General features: G+C 43.4%; 1 protein-coding gene across 7 annotated transcripts in view; it reads right to left on the bottom strand.

The window, feature by feature from the left end:
* Nucleotides 1–491: 491 nt before the first annotated feature.
* Nucleotides 492–23,875, bottom strand: part of NRP1 (neuropilin 1) — a 140,459-nt gene continuing 117,075 nt past the window's right edge. For 3 of the 7 annotated variants that reach the window (XM_060161065.1, XM_060161057.1, XM_060161106.1), the window contains 7 exons: nucleotides 22,377–22,481; nucleotides 18,256–18,315; nucleotides 11,991–12,128; nucleotides 8,187–8,461; nucleotides 7,601–7,697; nucleotides 5,440–5,490; nucleotides 492–3,326 (listed from right to left, as the gene is read on the bottom strand). In XM_060161065.1, coding sequence (XP_060017048.1) covers nucleotides 3,037–3,326; nucleotides 5,440–5,490; nucleotides 7,601–7,697; nucleotides 8,187–8,461; nucleotides 11,991–12,128; nucleotides 18,256–18,315; nucleotides 22,377–22,481 — 1,016 coding nt within the window. In that variant the 3' untranslated portion in view covers nucleotides 492–3,036. The remainder of the gene's footprint in view (nucleotides 3,327–5,439; nucleotides 5,491–7,600; nucleotides 7,698–8,186; nucleotides 8,462–11,990; nucleotides 12,129–18,255; nucleotides 18,316–22,376; nucleotides 22,482–23,875) is intronic. The other 4 variants (XM_060161072.1, XM_060161091.1, XM_060161082.1 and 1 more) reach the window with 4 other exon arrangements.

Here is a 23,875-nt window from a genome sequence, read left to right as displayed (position 1 = left end):
CCCTACCCTCTTGTCTTTGTTTATTATTATTATTATTACCACTAATATTATTTTAGTCCCAGATGGAAAAGAAATTTTTCTAAGAATTACCAAGTAGCTCAACTTTGCCCTTTCTCAAAATTTAGCATAGCTGCATGCCTAAACACTGTCAGATTTATTATCTATTTACTACAAGAACAAAACTTACCAACAGATATTTGGGAATTTCATTAAAAAAAAACTTTACTAAATGGAATATAGAAACATTTGACACAAGATTTGGAGTTGAAAATTTTCCATTTATAATGCCAAATTCTTTATGCCTTATCTTGACAAGTATCCAGTTTGGGTTGATATTCTTTCAGGAAATGTCTTCTTAATCTTCTCTCCTTATTAGGATATTATTTTTAAAAGAGAACTTTAAAAAATCTTGAAAGTTATTTGATGCTGGAATAATACCAATTTCTTTAACAATAACAAAGCTAATATAATAAAAGCCATCAGGTTTGGGATATTTTAGGAAAATGTTTAATTCAACTGTTTCTTTGGAATGTAGTAGTCATAGTTTGGAATTTAAGTTACAGTTCAGTTCTGTGTGGTTTTTTATGCAACTCAGTGTCTGAGAATACAAATGTCATTTAAAGTTAAGGCTTCGCTGTTCATTTTGAATCAACAATTTACAAGTGTCATATTGTCATAGAAAATAAAAATTTCTGTAAAAAAAATTTGCACAAAATTTTATGATGGTACAAAACATGAAGCAATAATATACCAGTAAAATGAAAACATTTTACTACAGAAAGTTTTATAGATCTCAATAAAGAAAAAAATATGTTATTTTACACCTTTTAAAATTACGAAACAATCTAAAACAATATAAACTGAACATTTTGTAACACTGCCTTTACAAATTAATAACTTTATAAACATATAATTTTTAAATATATTTATCAGTGCAAGATACTTTCAAATTTAAAGTTGCAGTATCATTTTTCCTTGGCTGAAGACAACTGTAAGTCTGTTGCCTTAAAGGTAAATCAAGTCTCAATGCTTTCATCCTGGTATGATTATAACGGCTGAATGGATGCCTCTGGGGATAAGAATCTATTCTTCTTTCATAGTGATCAATACTTTCCTGGAAACAAAAGGCATTCTCAATTCAATTAGACCAGGATGAATGGACTTTCCCCTCCATGATGCAATGTGACTCCCACAAATATATTCGAGTGAGACCTACAGCAGTGCCGGAAGGGAGGAAGTTCTTACCTACAACACAGGCATGGCACAAATACACGGAAAACAACCAAAGCTTCTTTGGGTTAATTCAATGCTGCCTGATAGGATATTTACTTCTCTGTGCCACTGGAGGCTTAGGTCTTAACAGCCCCAAGGCAGGCTTTTTGTTTGTGAGGCACTGGAAGTTTCTAGAAGCATTCATTCAAGTCTCTGTTATTTCAGGGTTGCTGCAGACTGAATTTTTAAAAACATTTGTTTTGACTTTACTCATTTTCTTCCCCTCTGTCATCTTAAAATACTTCATCCCCAGGCACCATGATTTATTGTCGCTTTCTTAAATTAACTGTTCTTTCTTCCACTTCCCTTATCTGACTCAATACCAAAACAAGAAGGCTCTCACGGGTCATTTTTGTGTATTTGGATGTAAAAATCTCCTGTTTTTGGATATGGGGAGAACTCTATTCCTTTGGGTCTCACTTGAAAGCCAATTAGTATTATTTCTTCTCTCAACTTATCACTATTTTTATTAAATGCAAACATTTCTATTGAAGATCATTTCGATTGGAATATACAGACAAATGGCTTAGGAAAAGAGATACTGTCACTTTAACCAGTTAACAAGGAAACCAAAGTTAGACTTTGGAGGGCAAAGTTAGGAATTTCCCTTATTTATTTACTTTCCAACATAAAGTCTAGTAAAAGTGTTCGCCATTACCAGCAGGTTAAAGCTGCAAGTTTCTTTTCTGGATAATGGCAAATGCTTAAATCCTAAGAGAGGAAAAAGACAGAGAGATAGGAGAGAAGGAGTTTACATTTGAAAATACATTCCATATGAAAGAACAGTAAGAGAGAATATTGCAGCTTTATACAAAAGGGTCAAGAGACATGAAATTGAACTACGGAAAAAGCAGAACAATTAAGCCACGTTGCCAAATCTTCGGAGCCCTTGCCTACCCGGAGGCTGACATCTCACACTAAAATATACTTTCTTCTTAGTCAGTGGGCCACCAGGGTTTGATTCAAGAGGAGGGCTTTCACCAGCGAGAAACAGGGCGGGTTAATGTAACACAATGAGAACCAGTACAAACAAAAAGGCACTTGAGAGGACGTAGACCAGCCAGTGCCAAGGATTCTTCGTTGTGGTTGTCGGCATCACACCCAGTTGCCAGCAGTGTCTGGTGATCGCACAGTTTTCTGTGTGGAGGTCACAGCACAAGGTTGAGTACAACACTGGAAAACATCGAGGAAATCTGACGGTATTGCTTCGTAAACAGAGCTGACACGCTAGACTGGTACTGAGGCTACGGTACTTTAACAGAAAGCATCCTACTCCTTCTTTGCCTATGCGCAACGCAGGCGATGATACACAAGGCCAGCTTCAGGAGTCCACTGAAATGTGGTTACGCGAATATATTCTGGGCACTGGGCTGCAGGTAGCATGTCCGTCGAAAGGGCCCCACTGAATACACTTGGTACCAGCATCTTGGATTTTGCAGTTTCCGAAGAGGATCCAGAAGAGGGAGAGAGAGAAGGGAAAGGGGAGTCCAAATGAATTATTAAGTCAATCATACTTGGTCTCAACACCAGCATTTGATTATTCAGAAGAAACCAACAGAAGGAAGCTGACTGTACAGCATTTCGATGGTTAACACAGCTAAGTCGTTCATGTCTGTCGGCCGAACTCATCGAAGCTCCTGAGAAAACCTGGCTTGGCATCATTAACGCACTTCCCAGCCTGAACAGTGAAAGATCAGCCGGTCCCCAGCTCAAGCTCTGTCCTCCGCTCCACTCTCCTGCTCACCTGGTCACCTCTGTCTGCCTTCATGCCTCCGAGTAAGGACTCTGTGGATTCAGTTTGTCTTTTTTCAACTTCACGCCATCCACAAGTTCGAAGTTGTAGTTCTCCAGGGCAGATAAGTTTCTGTCCGACACCCCGCCGTGCCAGCAGGCGCAGTACAGCGCGACCCCGCAGACGGCGCCCAGGAGGACGCCCAGGGCGCTCATGGCGATGATGGTGATGAGGATAGGGTCCAGGGTCTTCAACACGTTGCCCGGCTTCCTGGAGATGTTCTCATCACCGTCTCCCGTGCCTTGGTATCCCGGGGTGCTCCCTGGGGAGAAAAACGGAATTGGCTCCATGAGCCGCCAACGTACCAGACAGCAGACAGAGAAATGGAGAAGAAGGAAAGAGAAAGGAGTGAAGCACACATCCGGACTGGGCTGTCCTCCCCAGGAGCCTGCGGGGGATTTGACATCACCACTTGGCTCCCCCATCGCCAAGAAACACCAGCGTTTAGGTTTGACTCATCGCTGGGAATTGAAGGTGGGAGGGAAGGGTATTGGGTGTTGGTGCTGTGATTCTGACAGGAAGCTTAGCGCATGGAAACCACTGACTCTGGGTAAACGATGAGGGTTCGGTTCTAATCTAATCCCGATTTCATGCAGCCCGCCATCTGTGAGATTGTAATCTGCATTTATCGTCCTGGCCAGATAAGAGGTCTGTAAACTTTGCAAAATGCTTCGTCACACACTTGTCTAGAGGGGGATTTAACCATTCCTGGCACCTTTGCCTGATCCCAAAACCCGGCACGAGGAACCCGCCCAAGCTGTCCTTCTGTGTGGTAGTGCTACCACATATCAAATCTTCAAGTTTCCTCCTTGAGTCAATGGTGGTTTCACTCAGGAAGGAGAGGGCTTTCAGAAAGAAGGAGGGCATGCCTGCTGCTGACATTTCAAGTGGCTTATGGCTCCAGTCTAGAAGCTGGGTCAGTGCTGTGCTGAACAGAACACATTTAATAATCAGCATCTTTGCTGCCCTGGTGGTTTCGCTGCAGATGGTCACACAGCTCTGTACTCAGGCACTGGGGAAATGTTTTCCTTAGAGTGGAACATGAGAAATTACTAACATGGGAGCTTTGAGTCTCATTACCTGGGACTAGAAATGAGACTGAAATGTCAATGTGCAACAGGCCTGGTGTTTCCTTAATGGTGTTCTGATCAACAAGGATTCCAATCAAAGAAAACTAATGAGACGCAAGTCCCTAAATAGGGGGAAACAAGCCATGGGGACATATTAGTATTCTCTCCCTTGATGCAACATTGTTTTGAAACAACCTCTAATAAAGTTTACAACCCAGCGTGGACTACATAACTAAGCTAAACGAGTCACGTGTTAATATGACCAACCGCAGACATGGGGCCATCTTTATTTGTCTCCATCAAGTCCAAGTCTGGCTATAGTAGGTCCACATTTCTAATGGCAACAGGTGCTGCTGTTGATGGGTAGGGCACAGAACTGCCGGCAGCAGCTGTGAGTGATGCTGGGGCAAGTGTCCAACACCACCACTGCTGGCAGGAGGCGCAGAGACTTCTGGGAATAAAATAATATCAGGCAAGGCCTAACTCCGACCACATGTCTTGCGTTGGATCACAAAGCAGTGTTCAACGATAACACGCATTTTCGAGTTAATCAGTCTGAAGTCCGAGGCTACCATGTAATTTGCTGTGTTACTTAAGGCCAAGCCACTGCTCTGAGCTTCAATCTCCTCATCTGTAAAATGGGGATAAATACACTCAGAGAGCGGCTGTGAGGATTAAATAAGATAACTTATGTAAAGCGACTGGAACATACTAGCTACTCAATAAACCCCCATCAGCATCGTCAGCATCATTGTCATCAATACTGTGATAATTATCACAAAACGAGGGTTTCAGTAGAGGAGGCTGGGAACAGATGGCCCAAACAAAACAGATTATCACAGAAATTGGGCTCCCGGTCTCTAAAGATTATAGCTGGATATAAACCAGGAACAAGAATTTGGGCTAGTTTCAAATTACTATATGAAAATTATCGCAGGTCTTTGGGTAAGAAACAATCTTCACTAGTTTCCTGTGCCCATAGTTACAAAATGAGAGTGTTTCACATCATTGCCCTCTGGGTCCCCTCTTGCAGCTCAGGCAGGGAATGGCCAGGGTAGCACACGTCCCCAGGGCTCACCCCCCTACACAGGCTGCGCCTCTTACGGCCTGAGGCTCCCAAGTCTGCAGAGCAGGTAGGAGAGGGCACTCTGACGACAGCCCAGGCACACTACCACGGATGCGGGTGTTTATTTCATGTGAGCTGCTTTGATACACCAGTGCACCGAAGTTCCAGAAAGCTTCTTCATAAATATACTGAAAGCCACAGTAAAATATTTTAAAAATCGGTCAGCAAGACAAATTTACCTGTTTCGTCGATCTTACTTTCTGGGTTCTTTTTATCCAGGTCTGCTGGTTCTGACAAGTCAAACAAAATTGAAAGAGATATTTGAACTGCCAACCAAATACAGTACACATAAACCTTTACACACACACACACGCACGCACACACGCACACACGCACACACACACACATCCCACTAATGGCTCTGCTGGGTTTCCTTTGGAGTTTTTAGTACAATCTGACCCCACCAAGTAACTGGAGAGCTATAGAGAGGCAGTGTTAAATGACTAGGGAATTGGTGTCAGATCTAAATCCAGGAAGCACTGCTGGAGCAGAGTGTGTTGTCTTAGGAGAAGAGCAGGGAGGAGGGAAATGGGTTTGGCATTTGGAGTGTGGGGAAATCTGGTGAAAATAGAAAACAGAAGTGGAGTTGCACATATGGCTACCATCCTGTGCTTTTGTAGATAACTGCTTTGTAAGTGTTAGTCAGTTTCTCATATGGTATGTCAGCTCATTAAGGCCAGAGATTGTGTCCTGTGTCTTACCAAAAAAAGAAAGCATCTGGAGGGAGTGGAGTTCTGGTATCCCTTATGGTTCTGAGTAGAACACAGGGACCTGGTTCACTTCTATGTCCCCAGCATTTAGAACAGTGTTCAGAACATACGCGGTGACTCAATAAATATTTATTAATGCATGAATAATTAACAAAGAGCTGATAATCTCCCAGCATCCATGGCTAAATATTCAAGGAAATATATTTGTCGAATAATTGTAGAATTATCTTAGACGCCTTTTCATTGTTACAGCAACACCAAGTTTTAATGGTGCTTTAGCTGTGACTTTAGCTGTGAGTATAATGCCCAGCAGTAAGCACAGCTAAGCAGATGAGTCACATGAAAACAGAAAGGCTCACGGACTTGTCTTAGCTTCTATACATTCACTGTAGCCCTGGATGCTGCTTTGCACATAGAAGGTCGTCAGTGAAAACCTGTTGAACCAGATTGAATGTATTTCTTGGTTTCAGCTGGTAGAGCTTGCTCTCCCATTCCAAAAACATCACCATCAACCTTCTCATCTTGGAACAGGAAAGCAAGCAGTACGTGCCCTGCGTAACGGCATGAAACATACATTTTAACAACTGTGTAGATCTGGATGTGGGGAATTTGTAAAGTAGCTGCAACTTAAATATTAAGCCTTATTTTCTGTGAAGATCTGCAAAGTACTGTGGCAGGAAGCAGTCTTTGGGTGAGACTGTCCTCTTTTTCCCCCAATTTCTTCAATCAACCCTATCAAATTATTGCCACTTTAGGGATTATGTATATCCAATACATTGTATAATAAAAGCTTTGTAAATTGCCGAAATGACCAAAAACCCATTATAGCCAACAGGCCTCCTTTGTCTTAAATTTGCCCAATAGGATTATTCCATTTTGTTATAATTAACATCCTATTATATAATGATATATAACAAAAGTTTAAGTGTAGCAAATGGAGCTTAAGACTAATTACTGTGCTATTACATTGCCATTAGTGGTGCTATTTATAATTATATATCAAGAACTGGGAGAATGAATTGGTTTCCTACGTCAGACTCTTACTCATATACACCAGACCGATGAAATCCATAAACTCTGAAATACTAGGCAAAGTCTCTAAATTTCCTTTATTCTTTTGAGTCAACTCAACTGTTTTTAGAGTCAGAAACGTCTACTTATTTGTAATAAAGCGAAGAATGATGGTGTCTATGATTCATTCACATTGTAATCTTCATTAAATCCACTGTGATAAAAAATTTCAAAGGCCTGCTGCTTGTGGACACACTCAGATATTTGGAATTATCCAGCTGTCTGAGTTTTCCGCTTCTCATCACAATGTTTAGGCATGGCGTACACAGCCTAGAAACTGTGAGTTTCTTCTTTGCTACGATCTTTGGATTGCATATTATTTGTGTAGTTTTGTGGGTACCAACCAGACATTCTAAGTGAACCAGGTTAGATAATGGGGCAGCTAAAGGTAGACTGACCTGGCCTTATGCCCTTTTGCACCAGACCATGCGTTCTATAGGACGTGCTTATAGCCCACATTAAAATTCGAGGTCCAAATGAGCACGACAAAGACCATTCAGTGGAAAGACACGTGCCCTGAGCAAGCACTGCTTTGGTTTCTACAGCAACCCATACTTACTTGTGCAGTCCTCTTGAGGGATGTGGTTATTGATACTAATGTCGTCCACTGCAATCCCGCCAAGGTTGCCTTTTCCGATTTCACCCTCAAAAATCACCTAAGAAAATGAGATCGTTTTCACAGTATTTAAATGTTGGGTCCCAGATAACAGTGCTTACAAATGCTTGTTCAGCTCAAGTCACAGAACATAAATGAAATTCGTGAGGTTTCGAATGATCACACGATTTGCTCTTCAATCCATATTAACTGCTTGGGGATGGCATAAAACTTCTCCTCACTGTATCTTTGTATGATACAGAATTTAAAACTGGAAAAAAGCAGCAAATTAAAGGAATGTTCATTGTGACAGCCCCAAATAATTATTGAGTAGCATTTTCCCTTCTTTCTCAGCAGTCGGTCCTACGTCTGTAATCTAGGAGACTGTGAAATATGCTACTGAGATTATCATCATTGCAGCAGTATCTCAGGTTCACGAAACACCTGAAATAAGATTTGGAATTTTTTCTGCATCTCATTTGCATAACTTTCAAATATTATCCCAGAGACCCCAAAACAGCTATCCGCCCCATTCTAGAGAAGGGCCCACCTGGTAAAGTTTCAGAGATTTGTGCAGCAGGACACGCCCCTCTTTCCAGTGGTCCCCTTGGTGTCCGATGGCCATCCAGACCAACTGGTCATATTCCTCTGGCTTCTGGTAGCGCAGTTTGACCCTCAGCGTGCCCACGTGTGAACCAGACATGTGATACCAGAAGGTCATGCAGTGGGCAGCGTTCTGGGAATAAACCACAGGGCTCACCAGGCGAGCCACTTTGCCTTTCTGGTTTTCATCAGCTTGGGAGTAGATGAAGTTGCCATCTCCTGCTGTGACAAAAAGCTGTGTTAAACAGAGTGGCCAAATGGATGAACCTTTGTCTCTTTTCTGTCAAGTTCTGCTACTCAAACCTTCTCTCCTGGGCTGAGCACCAGAACCCAATTGTGCAGGGGAAGGGAAAGTGGGCCATAGATGGAAACCTCATCGACACTGGAGGCTCTGCTCTCAGCTTCTGTGAAAGCACGTTTGTGACAGAGGCTGTAAACAGCGCTCGTCTGATACCACATATCTGGAACGCACTGTCACACGGACGCGGGCTATGACTTGTGTTGGTCTCTGCACCATTGCAAGCAGATCGGATGTACAGGAAGACCGATTTTCATGCAACTTTAAGATTGCTTCAGCAGCACGCACGTGAACACAGACACTAAATGGAAACATTTAGATGTATTCTTATCTATTTACCATTGGAACAGGTAGACTTCTGGTTGATGATGCTTTGGTCACTGTAACTGCTTGATAATGAAGCTGCAGTTTGTCCAAATAATCTGGCAATCTTTTTTTTTTTCCGCCAAACTTCGATTCTTTTCCCCTAGTTTGTTTTAATGGCTTATAAATTCCTTAAATACACCTGAGAGCCTGAAACTCAGCTGTGAGCCCCGCTTCTGTTTGATGTGGGCTTCTGGTTCCAGGAGAGGTGAGGCTGCATTTCTGAGGCTTATTAGAACCTGCCATTTTGGCAACAGAGATGCTTGCCGAGCTTGGAGGACTAACTCCTGGCTCTGCTGTTAATGACCCCCTGTGGGAGCACTGCCTTCTGCCACCACCTGGTCTGAACACACAACTCGCGTTTCACTGTTTGCTCTGCAAATAGCAATGCTACTATAATGCCGCACCCGCTGAAAATACGCATCTGATGCTGAGCCTCAGCGGGCAGCGGGATGTTCGGTGTGCTGCCCCAGGGGCTGGTGTGCTTGGGAGATACTCTTTCCCTGCGTGTACGTGGGCGCATCCTGAGTCAGCAGCGTCCAAGTGAAGTGGATGTGTCCTCAGTCGCTTTCCTCCCTCACCTGGCTGCTTGTCTGAGATGGCTCTCAAGCACGCTTCATACAACCGGTGGGCGGGGAAAATGAAAGGAGGGCGGGAATAAAAACCACGGCCCCGGCAGTCACGTGGGATGCTCTGGACCGCGCAGACTCGTCACCCCTGGGGTCTGTTTCCTCCCGCTGATTTACCAAATGATGCTCGCCTGTCTGTGAGCTCACCTGTCTACGGTGCCCCTTCACTCAGCCCACCAAGACGGGCTGGTAAGACACGCCCCCATCTTGCTGCTGCCGCCCCCCCCCCCCCCCCCCCCCGTCCCCGATCTTATGGAGAAGAATGACGTTGAGGAGGCTTAGCTTAGATGGTCCCCGAGTCAGGCCGCTTCTCTGCCCCCTCCTGTGCTGTCTTCTGCCACTGTTGCTCCCCCGGCCATTGGACACCCTCATCCCACTGCGCTGGAGCCGTTTCCCACCCAGAACCAGACTGTGAGCACCTCCAGGGTTGGGTTCCCTCCCTTACACCTGAATCTCCAGTGCCCCTCACTGCATCTGCCATGTATGTGGGCGGCTCGATAGCATATGTGCAATGAAGCAGAGGAAGATGCGGGTTTCGGGAATCCTCTGAAAGGAGGAACGTAGCTGCATTGTTAGAGGTCAAATGCAGAAAAGCATGTGGGATTCCTTTGATAAATCCAAAATTGAGCCGCAGGCTATTGTACCTAGATGGTGTTCATTTTCCGAAATCTCCACGTTAGATTTGCAAAGTGCCGCACGTGATCTGTGGCAGGCTGTGTGCGTGTGTCCTGTGTGGGGGGCTCTTTTCATTCAGACTTTTTCATGTTAACAAGTTCCTGCCTTTCAGATGTCGGGCTCACCCATCTCTCTTGGCAAGTGATTGTGTGTCTAGGGCTGCGGGGGTTCCTCCTGATTTGGGCAGACCTGGCACCACTGCCAAGTAAATGGGGCGTCTGGGAGGACAAAAGAGACCAATCCTTCTGAAGGAATCGCACTTCTCAGCCGCTAATCTAAGACAAGCCCGCCTTTTCTGACACTCCAACACATAAAGTGCTGATGTTTCTCCTTTCAGGGATTTTATCACAGCTCTGGGTCGGGAACTCTCTCTCCGTTTTCTCAATTAGCACTGTACTTCTGCAAGCCTTTTAGCTTTTCTCTCTGGCTAACATAGCTTTTAACCTCCTTTGAATGTCAGATCCTACTGAGCCATTTTGCTTCACTTTGCATCAATTTTTCCACCATTACTGCCTTCATTTCAGCTAATTGCATTTGGTTAATTTGATGCCATTTCTATGTACAGTGCCATTTACAGTCAAAGTATTTTAAGTTTTCTAAAACTGCTTGTCTTAAGATTCAATTGAAAGTGTCTCAGAATTGAAGGAGTCCAATTTTATCCAATTTCCTTGTCATTCTTATTAGGAAAGGAAGTAGCTGTGATGGAAAGAGGCCTATTCAACCTACTTAATGGTTGTATTCACAGGGGAAAAAGTGAACAACAAAGTGGGAAAGGCATGAAGTACCCTGTGCCTGTCCATCGGCCCACTGGCCCACTCACCCCAAGCACAGGCATGGGGAGACTCGGCTTAATGAGATTCCTCAGCATCAGCAAATGCCCCTCTGGGGTCTCTTTTGGGAAACATGACTTGAGGAAGCAGTCCTGTCGGTATCACTGATTAGGGCAGAAGTTTGTGGGGTGTGTGTGTGTGTGTGTGTGTGTGTGTGTGTGTGTGTGAGGGTATGCATGTGCGTTTTTCTGCAGGACACTGATGGTTCTTTATTCCATATTTCAAGTTGGGTGATAAAATGACTAGGAGGAAAGTGGCTGACGGCTCCCTATGTACCCCAACCCTAATTAATCTTAGAAGGAAAGTAAGACAGGAGGTGAGGTGGGTTGACGTGTGGCGAGGTTTCTATCTGCTCAGAGGGAATGGGCTACATTTACAATCTTCCTCAAAAGAACAAGATTTCTACCCTTACCCCAATCCATTTCCACTTCATGGGTCAAGAGAGTAAGCATTAAGCTCACTTATGGTTTCTGCAGCTGCGAAATAACTGAGATGACACCATCTATGGTGGTGTTTGGACTTGCTTCCAACCAATCCAGAGTCAGGATGCTAGAGATAAAATAAGACTCGTAGGATTTGATGGTTGTTGACGTTGGGTTATGTACAGAGAGGGTTCATTTTGCTATTTCTTTTCTACTTTTGAATACATTTGAAATTTCCCATGAAAAATGTTCAGAAAAAGTAGAAAACAGCTATTAATTCACACACACTGGTTTGCCAAGTTTGCTATTTTTTCAGAGGGGTCAATGAGTTGCCACATTTAATCAGTATTCTCTACAAAGTGGCCTAAGGGAATCTCTACTAGGGAAGGACATGATGTTAATTCCAGAAAAGAAAAGCAAAAGTGAATGCTCTGTAGTATTTTCTAAACTCCCTAAACTCAGAGACCCATCAACCCTCCGCAGTAACACTTTCTCTAATTCAAAGAAATGAGGCCACAGTGAACCCTCCGTTACCTGTGTGATCCTGAATCGGTCCCGTCTTGCTGGTCAACACACTCCATCTGAGCTGCACGTGATTGTCATGCTCCCAGTGACAGAACGTCTTATGAGAACCCCAGCCAAACTCACAGTTAAAACCATATGTTGGAAACTCTTCAGTGGGTGGAAAGGAAAAAAACAGAGACAAGCAGAGAAAGACACATTTAATCATTTAGGTCAGAGAGGTCCTTAACTCGTTCATGGAAAGCATGATTTACATAACTTCATGTCTGTTTGAAAATTCCAGGAAAGCCACAAAATCCAGGATTACCACGAAACTCAAAAGATGCATGGAGAAGTCCAAATGCTTACAACATCATATTTAGTAACATTTAAAAATAATTTTTTTTTAATCCAGCTCAAAAAGATTATGGACTGCCTGTCAAATTGCTACATAAAATTTCCAGGAAGGTTACTTTCCAAAGCATGTATATTACATGTATATTATGTTAGCATTCTCCCTATTTCCGCAACACTTAATATGAAAGATACTCTGCTCTTGAGGATGAGTCATATAAATTGATATCCACCAATGAAAAGAATCTTAATTAGAGATTGACCCATGAACCTCAAAAGTCTAGCAACGTGACTTGGCTGAATATCTCACCCTGGAGGTTATTTGTATTCTCACCACACCAGCTCATGCTTCAGGTTTTTACCAGCAGATCTCTGAAGCATTGCATAAGATTATTTTTTACTTCTGTGCTTTATATCAGGTCAGGTAATTTTAACTGGAAGCCTCTGCTGTTTTAGTGAATTTTCAGATTTGCCTATAAATTGTTTGCCCCCCTTAAAACCTCAATGTAAAGTCACGTAAAGACAAAGCATACTGGAATAGGTACCCACTTGTATATTTTGTAACGTTCAAAATGCTTCCTTTGGAATCTAAAAGGAAAGTATGAAGGGATTCTCAGGAATGATGCGTGTGTTCTACAAGGTGCTCTTTGGCTATGGGGTTTTTTAAACCTCCACAGCCTTATTTTTTTACTCAATCCTTTTTTTTGGGAAATTGGTTAACTTTTTAAGAATGGGGAAAATGAAGTCTTTGATGCTTGGAATTTTGGGGGGGGGGGTAAACTTGAGCTAACAATAAAAAATAATCCTAAAGATAAAATTCTCTTGGCTTCTGCCAGTCCACTCATCCCCCGAATACACAATAAAATTAAGCACACAATAGGGGCTGGTTTCTCCAATGAGGGTTATTGCTTCTCACTGAGTTCAGGTGTCCACAAGATGGCAGCATTGAGACGAGGAGGAAGGTGCCTAGGGCAGCTAGCCAACTGATCTAAAAAATAAAGCCTCAAAACAACTTCTCTGTACAATAAGGGAAGTATGGTATTATATGCTGTGTTAGGGTCAGGCTGAGAGCCTATCTCATTTGGATCTTTTCTTTAACTTTGTCTAAGCATTTAACACAAATATCTTGCTTTCTTCTCCGAGTCTGGGCTCCCTTGCCCCTCCCCCACTTTAACAATGGCAGGAGGGACTGTAATGGAAAGGTTTATTGAATAGATAAGAATGAGTTACTTTGCATTTTCAGTTTCCAAGGAACTCTTTTCAAATGCTAATGTGAAATTTGGAAGGAAGGCACCACACGCATTGTCAAAACTGAGCAGGATGGATTCTCCCATCGATGACAGTGTGACCTGCCAAAGGATTCACAGGGACAGCTGGGAAAGTAAACCTAGTAAGTCACGTGATGTGTATAACGTGAGCGCTTTCAGTTCGGGCAAAGGGCTGTATTTCACAGCGGTGGTGTCACTGGAGAGATAGATTTCATGCCTAGTCCATCATAACCATGAAATAGGGCTTCTTAAAGCATGAGAAACGCTCTCCAAAATCTGCCCCGCTTCTGTACAGCAAGATTGAATTTTGCAGAAGTAGTGGTCAGCTGAACAGTGACAGAATGGTTGAACAACCTTGGATGTCAACGCCCACAGCCCCGAAAGGTACTGTTGTGTAATCTCGTGTTAGAAAATGTTAATATGGGAAAATGTTAATATGTGTGTGGTTCTGGGGGTCTCTACTTAAATGTTATTTATAAGACATGCACAAAGAGAAGGGCATAAGCCATTACAGCATACACATTTCTGGTTATATTTGCCTTGTAAATACATTAAATTTATTGTATAATTTACAGAAAACCATACTATCCGTAACTTGGCTATTACTATTCTGGTGATGTCATAAAATATAAGGACAACTCGGGTATTTTTGTCATGGCCAGGACAGAGGATGGCTTTGCCTGAAGGAGTAATTCAGGCACTTCTGCTCCAGTGAATGGAAGTCAGCCTTTATCTTCCACTGTTCTTCCCAATCTACGAATTTAACATGGCGATCTGCTCTAACTACTCTTTTATCTGCTTGTCCCGATCATATAATTTATGGCAACCTTGTTAAATTAAAATAAATGTTTTTTTTTTTTAATCAGTACCTTTTGTGGGGGATGGGTATGGAGTCAGAATAGTTCAATGTTGAAGATTCAAGCCTGGCTAGAAAGGCTATTAACACACACAACACACAAAAACATTTCCAGAAAGGAAAAAAAAAAAAAAAAGAGAGAAAGAAAGAGGAAGAGAAAAGGACAGGAGCAGAGGAGAAAAGGGCAGAGAAAGAAAGAGAAAAAAAGCAAATGGACGAATGAAATGTGTATATAGGACTAAGTACGTGTGACCTTTCAATCTTCAAAATATTACCCAGGCCCTGTGGCTGCACAATTCTCATTAAATTCATTGGGAATAATCTGGCTAAATCCCTCCTTGACTCTTCAAAATAGCAGGAAACAATATTCTGCACTTAAATTTATAGCCCCTGTGAGCCAGCACCAGCTGCGCCTGGTGAACCCAGTTTGCCCAGAGTGAGATCGTCGTTAGCACCATATACGTACAAGGATTTAATTTTTAAATCTGGTCTTCAAAACTTCTATTGGGTATGCAAGCTTGCTTACTCATAGGCTGGTCTTGCAGTGGAAATAAGTGGGGGTGCCTGGGTCAACGCAACCATGGGTCACGAACATACTCTGAACTGCTCTAGTGGATGTTTGGGGATCCCTGGAGGGTAAGAGGCTTCACCAGGGGGAGCTGGATTTAAAATGCAGGGTTTCTCATCAGTTCCTGGCAGAGCATTTAAATAGGCTCTTATGCATCCGATTACAACCCAGACAGTATATGAATATTATATGCCCAATGAATGTATTATATTGAGAAGAATCCTCAACATGAAGACTTCAGACTCTGCTTGAATCTCTAGTAGCTTCAGCAAAATCAGATGATGATGCAAGTTTAGGGTCTGACTTGCTGCTGCTTGTCAAGGTGCCTGCAGGACAGTGGGGATCCAGGTATCAGTCGGTGCCTCTGACCATGGGGTGAACACCACAGTTAGACCTGATCTCTGAGCATTGGCTTAGCCAGGAGGTGACAATGAACGGAACTCCTCAAAGAAGCTCAGACAGTTCACTATCCATAAACGAAGATCTAGAGAGCCAGATTCATGACTCAGACAATGGAAAAACAGGAAACCAAGGCAAGTTGTAAAGGACTCTGGGCTGACTGTAGAACAGACAACCCCATCAAGAAGCCCTGTGGTCCTGTAATAGAAAAGAACAAACCTTGGGGACTTCCCTGGTGGCGCAGTGGTTAAGAATCCGCCTGCCAATGCAGGGGACGTGGGTTCGAGCCCTGGTCTGGGAAGATCCCACATGCCGTGGAGCAACTAAGCCTGTGCGCCACAACTACTGAGCCAGCGAGCCACAACTACTGAGCCCACGTGGCACAACTACTGAAGCCCGAGTGCCTAGATCCTGTGCTCTGCAACAGAAGCCACCGCAATGAGAAGCCTGCACACTGCAATGAAGTGAAGCCCCCGCTCACCGCAACTAGAGAAAGCCTGTGCGCAATAACGAAGACCCAACATAGCCAAAAACAAACAAACAAATAAATACATTTAAAAAAAAAGAACACAACCATATTATAAAAAAAAAAGAAGAACAAACCTGACTGCATATTGGATCTATTCCTTTAGCTCTAACCCTGTGCTCTCTTGCGGGTGCTTAGTCTTGTTGGCTCTGCACTTTTGTAAAAGAATGTTGCCTATAGCCTGAAATACACAGGAAAGCCCATTCTCAAGGCTGACCTTTAAAGGTATTACACTTTTCCATTCATATAGAAACAAAAAGTTGCAGAATATAAAATAACAATTGTCTTGTTGGAGGTTTATAGGAACATTGTGACCACACGTCCACGAACAGCTGCAAGAACAAAGGATTCCAGCACTAAGAAGTTTACAACAACTAGCCACATCCCCTCCCCTTTTAGTCTAAAAGAAGCTTGAATCCTAACTCGGGTAAGATGGTTCTTTGGGACACTAGTCCACCATCTTCTCGGCCTGCTGGCTTTCTGAATAAAGTTGCTATTCCTTGTCCCAATACTTCGTCTCTCGATTTATTGACCTGCCGTGGGGTGAGCAGTATGAGCTTGAGCTCGGTAACAGTTTGACGTGAACTTGTTCAGGTGGTGGTAGCAAGGGGTCTTACTGGTTCACGATTTGTACCTCTGCCCTCTGACCACAGGAGACCCTATGAGATGACTGTCTGCTCTGGATCTCCTCTGTGAAGCTATCAAGACAAAGGCCTTGAGTTCATGCACAAATCAAAAGTTCACAGAGCCATTCCTGGTCTGATAACAAAGACTTCCAGCACTGAGGGAGAGTCATCCCATTTGGGGATCTGATGTACCTTTCCATTTTCTCCAAGGCTGCTGTTCATATTTGGTTTTTTGATGACCCCCCTAGTTCTTTGGACAGGCAGGAAAAGAGATGAGATCTAACAAGCTAGCTGTTAACTCCCTAGTGATTGTAATTAACTCTCTGGTAAGAGGAAAAACTAGAGAGACAGTTAAAATGTTTGTTACATTATTAGAACATCACTTGTTCACCTTACCCCTCTTCCCTGTGACAGAGGGTCATAAAGAACCTGCAAGGAAGTTACCCCATAAAAACCGCCCTGATGGGGCTGAGTGGGAAACCAGGAATTTCCTATCAGGGAAGATGGGAAGAGAGCAAGAGCCCCATCCGGGAGGCAGGGGCAGCCAGCCAATCCCCCAAGGCTATGTTTTATAACCTGAAAAGGTGTGGATGGGACTCCCAGCTGGCTGTTGGAATTTAGCTGAACACTATTCTTCAGTTTCATCTTTGGTATTTGGGGGTGTCTGAGCTGAGTGGTAGCAGGGAGTCTGTCACCCTGAGCCCACCATGGGGAAACCTGGGGTTAAGTTCAGCTAAAGGGAAGTTTGTTTTGCTGGTTAATTGGGTCAAGAGTGACAGCACCCTTTAAGGAAGCATGCTAATCAGAGCAGTCCTTTCTGTTTTCTGCTGGCTGCGGAGGGTCTGCTGTTGAGGAAACAGTGATGCACACCACATGCCCCATTAAGAAGTGACCGTGGAGGCCAAGGCTGCGGGCTTCAGTAGAGGAAATGGGAGAAGCTGGTGAGCTGACCTGTTCACCTCACTCTAATGATTAACTTTAAAGTATGTAAAACTTCTGATTGCTTATACCGACAGTTTCCCCTGGTGTGTGTCTGTGGGGAAGATTTTCAAAAAATACCAACAGAATACAAAAGAGAGTGAGGGGGAGACCACCTTACCCCTGTGGCTGGGCCCTGATCAACAGCAAACCAGAGGCTCTAAAAGTCATCACAGGGCCTCTATTAATAAAAGGATGCAGAGGTGCCCTTCCCGAGGGCGCTCCTCTCCGGGCGCACTGCTAGCCCTGGTTTCCTGCACCCCATCTCGCGGCGCACCCACTGGCAATGCGGCTGTAAACCTGCCAACTCTGTGGCAGACAAAACTGACAAACTTCGCCTGTCTCCGATTTGCTGAGTGGCGATGAAAATAAATAGTCAGGCTGCTGCCTGGGAGACTTCCTTCTCCTGAGTTTGCAAACACAGTCCGTGTCCTAGATGTGCTGCGTTTAAACAAAGTATGTTCCTCGGTTCCTTCCGCTGAGAGCGGGGATTGTCACCATTTGGCAATGACTGATGGGGAAGGAAATGTTGCTCCCTGCTGCATATACATGTGGATGAAAGGAAAGCAGTGTTTATGGCTCATGCTTGGGGACCAGATGCTGGTGGCATCTCTGCTAGGACTTTGAGGGAAACGGAAACTGAGAACCGTAGCGATGTGCTATTTTGTGGGAAAGAACAGGCATATGTGAAATCTACCACATTTTCTCTTTGGTATTTGATACCTGATTGTATAGTGCTGTCTATCACGGTTGGCTTTTCTGTGGTCAGCACAGTGGTACCACCTGAAACACAGAAACAGTAACATATGAGATGAGAAAAAGGCAGCATTGTAGGTAATATTTAGTAGAGAATGCTGTATGCTTACATACATCTGTTAGAGGCTAGCAGTTCCCTCAGATAATTCTTCCTTTAATTCCAGCTATAGCAAATGTCTTAAATTTTGTTCACCACAATACATTTATTCATAAAGCATCTAGGCAGTATGGAGAGTTCCAGACTTCCTTCCAAGGGCATTCCCTGACTCCCAGACTAATCGACGACGCTCACAACTGCAAGAGTGAAAAGCAAAGGCCGCCCAAGGTCCTTAGTGACTTAAGTATTAAACTTGACCTAGACCTCTAAGCTTCAAATAGTTTCCCAAGGTTTCAGATGTGTGTCTTGGGGGGAGTTGCAAGGCTGGTCCCCACAATCTATTTTAAAAACTGAAGTTTTAAAGCAGATGGCAGTAATTCCTCCTTTCTTTTGCGGCTGCGGTTGTTTGTTTTTCCCAAGGACAAATAATTCCGCCCAGTATGCAGTTCGGAGAAGCTGCAGGAAAAGGGGAAGGGGCGGAGGGGCACATTTCTTCACAGTCCCGAGGAGCTGGAAGGCTGCACAAACAACACCCTGAATGCCATCAACTTCAGTCAGCCCGGGTCGACTTGGAATTCGTGGTCTGGGGACCAGTGGAAACTTAGATTTACCCTCTTAGCTTGGGTATCTTAGCTCAGCCATTTTCCGCCCTTCGTCATGAGACTTCTGTTTTAAAGCCCCGTTCTTCAAGTTGCCCAACCCACAAGCATCACCTGAACGCTTCTTGAAAAACTGGTTTGCTGTTTATTACTTTGGTGCTTGCGAAAGCCATTTCTCCATATGTGTGCCTGCCTTGCAGATCACGGTCGAGAGCATCTATTTGCTTTCCCGAGAGATAAAGTCCTGGGTAGACTCAGGGTAAGGGCATGGGGGGCTCATGCCCATCGTGGAAAGTTTGGAGGTGGCTCTGAGGTGCCACTGTACACCTTCCAGTAGTGTCATTCAATAGAGACTGTAATCATGTCTCTTCTGGCCGAGGCCTAGTCCTATCCTGCAGCTCCCATGGGTGAGAAATCACCCGGATCATGAATCAGAGAGCCGTAAAGCTGAGCTCTTGAAATGGCCTGAAGATTTCTGAGCTAGTCCACTGTAGCACCAAGTCGTGGTACCCCTGCTGGCCCAGTAAATATGCTGGATAAGTGGTCTCACGTGTGCACGGCCTCAATGAGGCAGGCGCTAGGAGAAGCCATTACATATATTATGGGTTAAGAAGGTGAATCTATAATGGCAGAATTGGAGGGAGGCCAGACGCATTAGCATTCCGTTCCCAGTGGTCTTAAAGGAGAAAGACTCAAGGTGAAACTTCACTTTTAAAAACAGATATGCACTGTCAGTTGTGTTAGAGGTTGGGAGCCAAATTCCGCTGTTGGGGACACCCAGATCCAATGTGAAATTTGGCCTCCTGGTGCCTTTGAAGCCAACTGTATTATCTAATGACATCAAAGGCATTTGCAAATGAGTAACTTCAAGGGTGAATTTTCACCCTGACAAGCAAGCAAGGGAGAGCAAAACCTCTCCTCATTTCCATGCATTTGGTACAGTTCACCTGGAATTCAGTGTTGTTTATAGGTAATGAGCATTTTGTTAAATACTTATTTCACCCTATATTCAAATAGGCCACCCCCCCAGGAGAAGACATTAAAGTGACATCATCTCTGTTAAGGAACCGAACCTTAAGGGAGCATTGATCCCAATTTCCATGCTGCCAACCATCAGGGTGAAAGGGAGAATACTTTTCGTTTGGTTTTGGACACTGAACATTCAAAGTTTGCAGCTGTGACAGAAAGAGCAAGGAGGGTACAGACTTGTGTGTGAGCCCAGGAGGTGAGATGCTCACCTGTGAAAAGATAGTGGGTTAGGTAGGGGCAGGCTGGGCTGCTTGCAAACACCGGCAAATGTCAGCCCGCCCTTCTTCAGAAAAGACTAACACAGAGCTTCATAGAGCAAAATAAGCTTTTAAAAAAGGACAAATGGGCCGTCATGCAGTAAATGAATACAAAGCATGAGGATGTCTTCTTAGATCACCTCTTCTTGTTGGGGCAATAGAGTGAGCCTTCGCAGCACCCCCGGAAGTTCTTAATAGATGCACGTAGAGATCAAATTATTGAAACAAACGTGCTGGCCTGAGAAAATGACTTTTTTTCGCCAGGGTAATATGTAAAAAAAAAAAACCAAAAAACTAGAATGGATTTTTTTCTATCTACCCAATAAATGATTTTAAATGCTGTAGATAAACTATCGCCTTGTACTTATAAAGGACTGTCAGTGTTTCCAGTCAAAATGACCCATTTTCTGTGGTTTGCAACTCGGGGCCATACACAATTTGCTCCAGGCTAACAGACTCACCCTATTTCATTCAAAGGCTTAGGTTTCAATTGATTCAGTCATGAGCCGATGCACAAATGAGAAGGTTGGTTGTTCTGACACAAGGAATAAATCTGAGGCTTTGTCTCTAATCAATATTAACTGACCACTTTAGGGTTTATAAAGGAAAGAACCTCTCCTCAAGAGGGTAATTGAACAGGGGAGTCTCTGATGACTGCAGACGTTCCTTTATATGAGGATTTTCACTACGGATGGGACGTGTGACCGGGTTTGCAAAAAGCCTGAGGTTTGCAGAGTGTTCGTTCACAGGCAACCTTGGGAAGGTTCTGCAGGACCTGTTTCACCAGACTGGTACTCTGTTTTAACATCAGCTGTATAAGCTTTTTAGCTGGAGCTTGACATCTCACAAAGAAAAACCCTCTGCATTAATTAGAGTAATTTTTGTGGCTTGCAACTACTTATATACAAGATTTGTTTTCAAAAGCCCATAGCCACGTGACATTTATTGGCCATTCGACTGTAAGCAATTATCCTGGAAATTTGGAGGCAGAGAACCTTAGGAGGTAGGATTTAAATGTAAACTCCCTTCATGGTACTAAACTTCTGAGCTAGATTTTACCCCTTATTCCATCTCAGGGTGCAGAGCAGTCTTCCTCCTTCAGAAGAGAGCTTTTGAAGTAACTGGAAATCTGGGACATTTCCTTCCACATTTTACATTAATGCGTTAGCTAATAACGTGGCACTATTGTGGAGTTACATGGTAACGCCTTCAGTTTCGCCCATGAAAATGAATTACGTGGGCTCTCCTGAATCCCTTTTGGGTAAAAATACAGACCTGCATCCACGGGCTCGTGTTTAATGTAAAATGAGAGTCAGATGCTGTAAGAAACTGTGTTTTGATCTGGGTAGCAGTAAAGGCCCCACGGTACCTTTGGCAGCAATAGGGTGATAATTCTAGTGCTTTGGCCAGTTTCCAAATGGTGGCCTCCCATTTCCCCACTTGCTTAATGTTTCCTCTGCCAGTCCAAGTAGAAGAGAAGGTCACTTTCTAGCTTTTAGAGTTTTAGAATATCATGGAGTAATCCTCTAAATAAGTTGGTGAGGCACGTGGCACACACCATTCCTGATATATCTGCTAGTGGTGATGTCAAATAACAACAAATTCTGCCCTTGTAAATTCTAATGTAACATGATTCGCAAAATCCTAGCTTCAAAGCTGCCTTTCAAATATAAGCTTGATTTCATTAATTAGTTGCTTAAAGGATGCACTCAAAAAATTTGATCCTGGTTAGAAACTGAAAAGAAACGTTCTCCAGCGTGTGGTTATGTACGGGTGGTGCACATGTTATCTCGGAAGGGGGTGGAGGTCAAAGATGAGAATCAGTTTATGTTCCATTTAGCCATGGAGGAATTCTTATCCAATGAAGACAATCCTAGCCTTTGGCTCTGAAAATGGCTAAAATTATCGCTCGAATGGCTGTGGCTGTGAAGGACAATTTGTTTACATGACAACATGAGGAAATGAAGATGCACGTGTTTTGGCAAGGCTTCCTCCCGCCTGCCTCCGTGAGGATTTCCGCAAACACAAACAGACGTTAATTAGCGGGTCTCGGACTACAACATGAACTGAGATGGCAGAGCAATGGGATGAAGATGGTTTCTGCACCTGTGAGCTGGAAGTCATCACCTGTTCCGCTGTGGCAGTTGGCCTGGTCGTCATCACATTCATCCACCAGGTTCCCATTGGGAGTGGTCGGTCCAGCTGTAGGTGCTGAAACAAGATCCAAAGATTATTTTCTCACACCTCTGAAATGTATTCTCCAGCCCCCGGCTGTTGATCCTGCTAATGCTTTTGCAGAAAACTCTAATCTGTGGTTAGAAGACCGGGAGCGTGGTTTGCCTCTCTTTCAGGAGCGAAATATACTCAGAGTTTGCAGAATGCATTGGGGACTGCTTTGTTTTGGTATTTGATCCGTATCTCCTTCGTAGAATTGGCTGCCTTAGCATTTTATACATTGTTATCTACATACACATCCTTTTTCTGAAAAGTTCTTGTATTCTCACTGGTTATTTATTCATGACCCTGAAGTTGGGAACTTTGATGATAGAGATTTGGCTTGAACTGTTTTTCCTTTCATTTTCAAGGTGCTAGAGGACTCACTTGTCAAGAATTCTTTTATATTCTTGGTATTTACTAAGTTTATCTTGTAAAATTTTCCCCAAAAGGGAGTCTCAGCATTCATTTTTAGTACAATATTGTTCTTTACTTCTTTATTTTTTTAAAGAGGAACTCCATTTCCCTCTAAGTAAGCTTCTCAGATTGTGAGCCCAGGCAGGTGTCTGGGAGTTCCCTGGGGTCATTTTACCTTAACTCCCAGAGGACTACATTCCACTGCTGGCAGGTATTCCCATAGCTTTGAGTTTGTAGTTGAAAAGTAGCCAACATTAATCAAAGACTGCTTTTGAAGTTCTTTAAATTTAGTTCCGTCTATTTTTCTTTTCCAGCCTGTTACTCATTTTTGCAATCTGTTTAATATCTTACAGTTTTCGGCATTACATTTCACTTTACATGACTTGAGATAATGGACAGTTCTCTTGATGTCTGAAAACCAGACAAGATGCTGGGAGTGGGGGCCTGTTCTCTAACAGCTTCTGGCCAATTGGAATGTGCTGGTAACTGCTGCTTTCTCAATAAAAATTTGACCCTGTTTGTTATTGTGCTAAAGGCCTGAGCAGAGTTATAATAAATGTAGAAACATAGCTAGTTTCAACTTCCTCAACTGCCCCAAACACACACCAATAATAATTAGGACATCGCCACGTACAGGTAATGTTCACACCGTTTAGGGGTACAAACTAGACTCTGTAAAATGCATACACACGTATTCTGGGTTCTGCTTATTGCTAACACTGAATCAATAGAATCCTCTTTGGCAATCCAGATGCTTGCCTTTGCTAAGCTGCCTTTGCTCTTGGTAACGTGCCACTTTCAAACTCTCTATTCATCTTGCTGGTTTTTCCACATTCCTTATGGTATTTAAAAAGGAGGAGTTTTGCACTGGAAGTGGACCAGGGTAGTACGGGGATTAAATTGAAAAAAGTAAAAAGTGATGTCCCAATTTTACTGCTTGAAAATCTTTTATCTTCTGTGGTTCTCTGTTTCTT

Source organism: Lagenorhynchus albirostris, chromosome 1, assembly GCF_949774975.1.
Source record: "Lagenorhynchus albirostris chromosome 1, mLagAlb1.1, whole genome shotgun sequence".
NCBI lineage: Eukaryota > Metazoa > Chordata > Mammalia > Artiodactyla > Delphinidae > Lagenorhynchus > Lagenorhynchus albirostris.
This window is presented reverse-complemented; position numbering and strand designations above follow the sequence as displayed.